Below are 9,287 nucleotides of genomic sequence, written 5' to 3' on the forward strand. Positions count from 1 at the left end.
TCTATAGAATATATTACAAGTTTTTAATAAGTAATTGATAAATAGTTAGTTAAATTGTTATTGAAAAAATTAAACTACTTTTTTTACATTTATTTCAATTGTTTTGAATATATGTATGCAGAGTCTGTAAACAAGAAACTGTTTCTTATGCAACTTAAATAGTGTTTAGATTAAAAGAAAATTAAGAGCAAGATAAAATCAAAAACATCTGATGCAATCTTTTATGCCCAATTCATAGTTATAATATATTATACACTCATCATATTTAGAGAGAAAATATTTGAGGTATCTTCTTCAAGCAGACATTTTTAGTGTGATTATGTAGTTCCAGTAATTCAAAATTGTTGTTGTTTTTGCTAGTGCAGAGTTCTTGTTTAAATTTTCTTAAATTGTTTTTTGATTTGATTTTCAAGTAGGTAATTCTAATTTTAGTTTAAACATTTTTTAAAACATCAGTCTCTTAGATAGTTGATTTAAAATAGAAAAGTTGTTAACTTTAGTCATTTAATATTTTTGTAAACATCTAAAAATATGGTTCAAGACTGATATTATACATGTAAAAATTGCTTTTTTATTTCTAAAGTTTTTTTTTTGAATTAATTTGTAAGTTTTTGTAAAGTAGTTTTAGTTGATAAATCATGTATGTATATAAGGGCAAAGGGGGGGGAGTAGGGGGGGGGGGGGGGTAAAACACTTTTTTTTGAAATTTGATCTAATTTTATATAATTTTTACTGAACTACAGGATGACTTTTACGGATTAAAAAAATTCTAAATAAATTTTGAGATATAGCCGGCCAAAGTCGGAGGCAACAATAGGATTCTTATGGGAGGCGCAAACTAAAACGGCAAATAACTAGAAATCACTACAAATTACCTCAAATTTTCAGAAATGTTCCTTTCAATATTTAGAAAGTTTTAAAAACTTTAAAAGTAAAAATTTATTACAAAAAACAGAAAAAAAAATTGTTTTTTTGTTTATTTTTTATATAAAATTTTAATTTTGAAATAGAATAAAAAATCCAACAGAATTTTTCAAATTCATTAAGGAACACTTCCTGAAACTTTTAGGTAGTTATCTCAAAAAACGTAGGAGATAATATATTTTTAGTGAAATAGTATTTTTTTGCCGTTTTAGTTTGCGCCTTCAATAAGAAACTTATTGTTGCCTCCAACTTTGACCAGCTATATCTCAAAAACTATTTTGAATTTTTATAATCTGTAAAAATCATCTTGTTTCTTAGTAAAAACTATATAAAATAAAATCAAATTTCAAAAAAAAGTGTTTTACCCTCCCCCTATGCCCTTAATCATCAAGTTTTAATAAAAAGGTACATAGAAGATAAGTCAATATCACTTTTGCTGTTATTGTTATAGTTCATTGTATTTTATTGAATATAATTGAGTTTTTTAATGATAAAACTTTAATTGCACTAAAAAAACAATGGTAAAAGACCAGTGTGGAGTGAAGTAATTAGATATACGAGACACATTGTAAGCCATATTAGATTTTAACTATTCAGACTTATGAAGTTTATTTTAGTTCTTGCACTTTGATCTTGTTATCATTTTTATTTAACTTATTTTAGTTATTGCAAAATATAAAATGTTATATAATTAGGTAGATTGATAATTATTTATAAAGTTTTAAAAGTAACAACAAATTTTAACTAGATTGTATGGCTATTTATGTTACATTTCAACATGATACAGTATTTGGAAAGTTCAAATGAAAAAAAAAATAAAGAAATAAATTCCAAATGTTAGTTCAGGTTGCAATAAAATTAATCAAAGAAAAAATCTTTAATAGAGTATTGTTAAAGTAGTTTAAATCTATCAAAAACACTTTTTTTAACTTAAAATTAATATACTACTAAAAATGGTCAAAAAATTATGTACTTTCAAAAACCTGGAAGAAGTTCTAAAAAACCTAGAAGAAATTTAGAAAACCTGGAGAAAATATGCAAAAAAATTGTGGCACCCCTGAATTTTAAGTTATATCAGAAATACACACTTAATAAAATAAGAAAAGTTAACAAAAATTAATAATAGATAAATGAACAGTTTATAATTACATCATGATACATTTAAAGTCAATTATTATTTTAACTAAAATAAGCATGCATACAAAATAAGAAATAAATAAAACAAACAGTAAATAAAATATGGTTTTTGAAATTTGATTAAGAAAAGTCAGGAAATTTGATATAAACATGCTCTTAATGATAATAAGAAAATTAATTACTACTATATCACGCATTTTGCTAATTTTATTTTCAAAAATAGCTTTGCTTTTGCAGCTCTTTTTTTCAGGGTCTAATTGAATATTTGAAATGTAATAAAATATTCTATGATCTCACAGGTGTGTATTTACTATGTGATAAAGGTAAAAGTATTTTTCTTTTAGAGCTTTTTATTGCATATACATTGATCATACACATATTGTTCAAATGCTGCAATGGAAGTTATATGATTAAACCCAGCAAAATATTAGCAGTTTTATTTAACCTGTATAAAGTTAAGATTGAAAGCTTTACACAATTTCAAGTCTTTGTTTATGTATTTTTGAATCGGTTTTAATTAAGAACTTGTTCAAAAAGTTATGAATTTTTTTTTAGCTTGATCTGTGAAAACCCTATCTATTGTTCTTTTCTTATATAATCTTTAGGGAGTTTTACCAATTTACATACTTCACAGTAGCATTTGAATTTGTAAATAACTTTACTTATATCTAGATCGTCAGTAACATCTTTAAAAATTCCAATTGAAGGTTTTCTGGTAAAATAGTTTATTCTTAATTTGACAGATGTAAAAGTAGGATTGACAATATTTTTGGCGTTCTTTTCAAGAGCTATTGTGTCTTAACATAAATATGGCAGTCTTAAATATACTAAGCAATTGCTTGGTCCTTGTTGAACAGGTTAAATAAGTGTTTACAGATCTAATGTTAGTTGTTTAACTGATGATGTGTAACGGATAATCAAGAGATCCAAAAACACTTTTAATGATATCTCACTCCTTTTTAAACAACTTTTTTGAGCATATCTTGTGTGCTCTGAATACAAAACAAGAAATTAAGCCAATTTTTTGGATAAATAACTAAACTATTGAAAAGGAATATGTTGGAAAGTCAAAAGTTGCTTTTTGGTAAATAGTAGAAAGCATTTCAGTAGATGTACACAATAAATGATTATCCATAAATGTATGCAATTATGTTTTTTCTTTTTGATAGTAAACTTTAAATTTTGGTGTAAATTAGAAATTTTGCTAAATAATTTATTAATGTTGTAATCATCGTTATAAGATACAAAAGTGTCATTGACATATCTAGTTAATTGGTGTTTGAAACTTGGAATAATAGATAACAATAAGTTTTTGAGCACTTACAATCTTAACAAATAGTAAAATTTATTAAGTTTATTGAACAAAAACAAAGATGCTCAAAAAAAAAGGTCCAAGGAGCGGATGCATGAAAAGACTTTTTGTAAAATCTTTTTTTTTTTTTGATAAAGGTCAAGATTTTTCCGCAGTATTGTTAGATCTGAGTAAGACAATTGACTGTGTAGGTGGACTGAAAAGTTTTATAAGAAAATATAGAACATTATTGAATAAAAGGGGAAATGCTTAAATTATTGCATCATTTATAACTAAAAAAAAGTTTGTATATTTTGAAGTGTAATATCAACATTTGTAAGTATAGAATTAAAAGTACCTAAAGGCTGAGTTTCGGAGCCCTTAATATTTCTAGTTAACATTAATAATTTACAAAACGCTACAGTCCTAAAAGTCTAAGAAGTCTAAAAGTAAAAGAAGCAAATCATTAGAAAAAATGTATTTAGATTTAATAACTACAAATTAAAAAAAAAACTTTTTTAAACTTTAAAATTTTAGTCTTCAAAAATTTTGTTGCTTTTTAAATAAAATTATTGATTAAAGTTTATTTTTAAATTTTATATAAATGATTTTTTTCCTTTCTTTTTAATAATATCTAAAATGTCAACTTAATATTGTTTCAATTAATAAAAAGATAGTTATCAAAAATTTTAAGTCTCTAGCTAGAGAAATCATAAGAGGAAATATATTTTTTATCAAAAAATGGGTTTGAAGTATACATGCTAACGTTTGTATGGAAAGTCACCAGGTAGTCCTATTTAAGTATAGCTAGTTCCAAATTACTTGCTAGTACTACTTGATATGAATAATATAAAAAAATAACTAAAAATAATAAAAATACAACTACATTTGGAAATTTTGAGTTAATAAATTTGTTTATAAAGAAGTGTCATTTAAACATAAAAAAATCTGGTATTAATCCTAAAATAATTTGAAACTTAATTATGAGTTAGAGAATCTGCTACAGCTTCACAAGTCATTAGTCAAAGGTAATAAAGGCAAAGGATTACCTTTAGAGGAAACTATGCCCTTATGACCTAAAGAAACTTAACAAAAAAAAGCTTTGAAAACCTTTTCTATCTCAAGAAAAAAGTATCATCCAAGCTGACTTGCAGTATCTTCAAAGCATAAAGCCTGACAGAGTAGCTAGATATAAGGAGTTGCTAAAAACTTAGGATAGCTCATGGTAGTTTGAAATTTCTAAAAATCTCAGGATAACTCAATCTACTTTAAACTTATAAAAAACTGTTATTAAGATTAATTGAAAATTGCAAGTTAGTTTTTTTCCTAGAACTTGAATGAGATTTAGTTGATCTAGCTCCAATTTTTTGTTGTTTTATAGCCAATTTGTTCAAGAACTAGATTTTTTTTTTGTTGAGATGCAAGTACTAGGGTTTTAGAAATTGAGAAAGACTCAAAATAGTTTTTACTCACCTTTATAGCTCTTTAAACAAAGCAAATATCAGTAGACTGAGAAACACAACCTGAAGGTATACAAGGAAATTTTAGAGCCATCTTGACAACAGTTATCACAGGTCAAAAAACTTTGGCATTCCCTTTGGTGACTGTTGAGATTAAAGAATGACAACAGTTACTGAGTTTCATAAGAAAATTCTGCTCAAAAGTGTTGTCAAAAACAGGTGTATCATTGTTTTTACCTGACAACTTTCTTAAATACAACATGTTAGTTGCAGCTGTAAAAGAATTAAAATTGCTCCTGCTAACTTATTATCAATATCAGTTGTGTTCGTTTTAGTATACATTTTGATGTTTCAAAAAGTTTTGTCAATTTAATTCATTCGCATATTCAACACATTTTAACAAGATTGCTAAATCGGTTTGTTTTACCTTCAGGCAAAAATAATCAGTTTCAAAAATTCTCTGGTGCATTGGAAAAAAATATTTTTGGGGAACTTTTGTTTTTCATAAAAATATCAGCTACCAACAAATGTTTGTAGTTAATGTATTTAAAAAAAAACCCTATATGTTTGTTTAAAACTCTTTTTGTAGAAAAGTATGAATAAATTCTAAAAGTTACTGTAAGCATAAGGTTTAAAACAAAGTGAAGAATTGTTGGGAAAAATTGCAATTCTCTATTGCCTTAACAAAAATAATAAGATATTTAAATGCTGTTAGCTCAAATTTTCTAACAGCTAAGAAGCTCAATTTTTGAGTTGTTTTTTATATGATTTCCCACATTAAAATAATTTTATTAAGCTACAAAAGCAACAATTTTATAATATTTAAAATTCGTAAATTGTCTTTTGGTATGTCAATTATTCTTTTGTACAACTCTAAGCTACAACACAAAATTTTAGTTTTTTGAGTGCTCATTTAAGTGTGTGCACCTGATGTTAAGTAAATACATTCCTAAAACAATATTTGCAATGAAAACTATTAAATGTTTAAGAAACTTTTCTTAACTTAAAAAAAATATATAATTTAAAATAATACAAAAAATTTTACTTATAAAACACAGAACCTTTAAACAGATAATATAGTTTTAAAAAGTTTACACTGTTCTTTTTAATTTTTTTTTTACTTTTAATTGCAACCCTATAGTTAGCTCATTTTAATTCTACAAAATTTAAAAAACTTATTTTACATGTGACATATATTTATTAGAAAATACAAAGTTTAATTAAAGTTTTATACTAGTTTATTTACTTTCAATAACAAGTAATAACAATTAATTACTAATTTCAGAGTTGCTTTGCTTTTTTCAGATATAATTGTTTTAAAACTAGTAACTTACTATACAATTATATTTTACCATGAACTTGGTGTCAAGTTACAAAAAGCTACTTTCTTTAACTCACAAATTTTCTTTTAGTAATAAAATATTGTCTTTTTATAAAATGTCATCAAGTGCAGTGGAAAGACCAAAAGCAAAGTTGGCCAACGAAAAAGCTTGCTATGAAGAACTAATGAGTCAAGTTGACACTTTTCTGTTTGATTGTGACGGAGTAATTTGGCACGGAGACGAAGCAATCAAAGGCGCAGTGAAAGTCATCAGCCAGTTGAGAAAGCGAGGCAAAAAAGTTTTCTTTGTTTCAAACAACAGCACAAAAACAAGAGATGAGTACTTCAGCAAGTTTGCCAAGCTTGGCTTCGATGCAAAAGTCACAGAAGTTTTTGCAACTGCCTACACCAGCGCTCTTTACTTGAAAGACAAAGTCACAGCTGATGGAAAAGTTTATGTTGTTGGAAGTCCAGCAATGGAAGACGAGCTGAGAAAAGTAGGAATAAGCTGCTTTGGCAGCGGCCAAGACAACCAGGTGACAAAACAGTCTATTCCTGAAATACTGGAAATTCCACTGGACAGCAAAGTTGAGGCGGTTTTGGTTGGAATGGACGGCCACATAAGCTTCACAAAGCTCATCAAAGCCGCTTCTTACTTAAAGAATCCAGAGTGCAAGTTTGTGGCAACAAACGAAGACGCCCACATGCCGCTGCCAGGTGCCAACCACGTGGTCATCGGGACGGGAGTGATTGTCAACTCTGTTTGTTTTGCCGCGCAGCGCCAACCAGATGTGTGGTGTGGTAAGCCTCATCACTTCATGCTTGACTGCATTAACAAACAAGTAGAAATCGATTACAGCAGGGCCTTGATGGTGGGTGACAGAATGAACACTGATATTTTGTTTGGTAATAAAAACAACATGAAGACTCTGCTTGTTCTGAGTGGTGTTTCAAGTGAAAAAACTTTAGAAGAAGCTTGTTTGGACCCTGAAAAACTAAATCAAGTTCCTATGTTTTATTTAAATTCTTTAGATGATTGGTCTGCATATTAATATAATAAGCTATACTTATCTTTGAAGTCAAGATTACTTTTGTAACTTTCTTATCGGAATTCAATAATTAATAGTTATAAAAAATTTATGCTTGTTTTTTATAGTTTTTATTTAGAACAAAATATAAGTTATATACTGTAATATTAACATTAAATGTTTGTAGTTATAGTTTTTTTTTAATTCTTCTAAATTTAAATTGTTTAATCAAATCTTTTTTGTTACTATAAAACATCAGCATGTGTAATACATGTTATCAAATTTTCATAATTGTCCTCATCTCTAACTCAAAATTTCAGTAACCTTTAACTAAAACTAGGGGTGAGCAACGTTTTTAATTGGCAGGCCGGATCATTTTGAATTAGTAATCCACCAGTTACACTATACAGATCTGGTCAGATCATCCCTTTTTAGGATCTGTATTTGACTAGATCTTAATTATAAATTATTATTTGGATTTGGCTGGGAACTAACTTTATGGATCTGGCTGATCACTATTTTGAATCCATTTAATTCACTAATACTTTTCAAGTAAGTACATTTCAAGTTGAAGTTTACTAAGTATTCAGATTTCTGTATATATTATAACCTGGGCAGAGTTAATTATAGTTTTATAAATGCAATAACTTGACTACTAAAAATTGCTCAAGACAAACTTTAACTTGTTTAGTGTATCATAAATTTTGTAGCTTTTTTCAGTTTTAAATTTTTCTATAAGGGAATTGTTTTACTGAAGTTCATCGTCAAACCTAACCCTTTTTCAGCTGAAACTAGATGTTAATGCACTTTTCCATTGATATCACTAATTGTTTAGTATTTTAAAGTGTTGCAAATTGTGTGCAGTTATTCTTACTGAGATGGAAAGAAAATAATTTTAGCTTTAACCCTTATGCCTTAACTTTAAATAAAGTACTTTCATGAGCAAAATTACCCTTCCCCATTAGTTCGGTTTTCTGTTTGTTCATATGCCTAAACAAAATAACCAAGAATGCAAAATCTGAAAACCAATTCTTATTAGAGAATTGAGGAAAACATTTATACCTTTCGTTTAAACTTTGTCTGGCCATTTTAAAAAGTTGCCTAATTAACGGCTTTAGGTCCCAAACGCATATTAAAACTTTTCCTAAACTTTCTTAAAATGTAAATTTTATCAGTTTGACTGAAAATAGTTGTCAACTACTTGTTGGGAAATAATAATAAAAAATTTTTCTTGATATTGATATAATAAACTTAAATAAAAACGAGTTGTACAGTAATCTTCCTTTATTGTACCAACATATGTTTCTGTGTGTTAACGAATCAACACACTTTAACTTTTTTATAGAACCCAGTTAAAATGTGTTGCTCGTTAACACACAGAAACATATGTTGGTACAATAAAGGAAGATTACTGTACAATTTATTTTTATTTATATTCCAGTGAAGTTACTTCACTAGGATCTTTTGTTAGCAAACGATTAAACCTATATTTTTGAACACTTATAATAAACTAATTATTTATTCAGGAATATATGTCATATTTGACTCGTCTATTGTTTATGAATGTCATTGACATGTTAGATATGTTAAATATCAGATTTAAAATAAAACATTCTGCTTAAGGTAATTTGTCAAAAGGGTATTCCAACTGAGTTTAAACAAAACAAAATAGTATGGCGAAATGGTTTTTTATTACTACACATAAGTTAAAAAATAAATTAGAAATGTCTAACTCATACAATTTGTTTTCTTAAAATTTGATACAAAGTTTTATACTAATTTTATAATACTAATTTTGGCAGGCTGGCCATTTTTATCCGCGGGTCAGATTCCATTGAATTTTAAAAAGCGTTTGGGGGCCGTCATTTTCACTCTGCAGGTCTGATCCGGTCCGCGGGCTGTACGTTGCCCACCCCTAATTTACACCTTAGCTTGAGAATAACTCATGTTCAAATAAGTCTCTTGTGAAAACCTAACAACTTTTCGTAAACAAAGTCACCAGTTTAAAAGTGACACTTATTCAATTCTGTAGGATTTTGTTCATTTTTTCAATTTTTTGTTTCTTAAAAGTTTAACTTGTCTATAAGCTTTGCTAGTTCTATGCTTAATCATGTAAAAACAATATT

At 27.3% G+C, this 9,287-nt stretch overlaps 1 protein-coding gene across 1 annotated transcript; it reads left to right on the forward strand.

The window, feature by feature from the left end:
- The first annotated feature begins 6,124 nt into the window (after positions 1-6,124).
- LOC145844367 (glycerol-3-phosphate phosphatase-like) lies at positions 6,125-9,285 on the forward strand. The gene has a single exon (XM_082951762.1). It carries the CDS (start codon positions 6,166-6,168, stop codon positions 7,183-7,185), a length of 1,020 nt encoding a protein of 339 aa, XP_082807888.1. The 5' UTR covers positions 6,125-6,165; the 3' UTR covers positions 7,186-9,285.
- Positions 9,286-9,287: the final 2 nt, after the last annotated feature.

This window comes from Thalia democratica, chromosome 9, assembly GCF_965202585.1.
Source record: "Thalia democratica chromosome 9, ktThaDemo2.hap1.1, whole genome shotgun sequence".
Classification (NCBI taxonomy): domain Eukaryota; kingdom Metazoa; phylum Chordata; class Thaliacea; order Salpida; family Salpidae; genus Thalia; species Thalia democratica.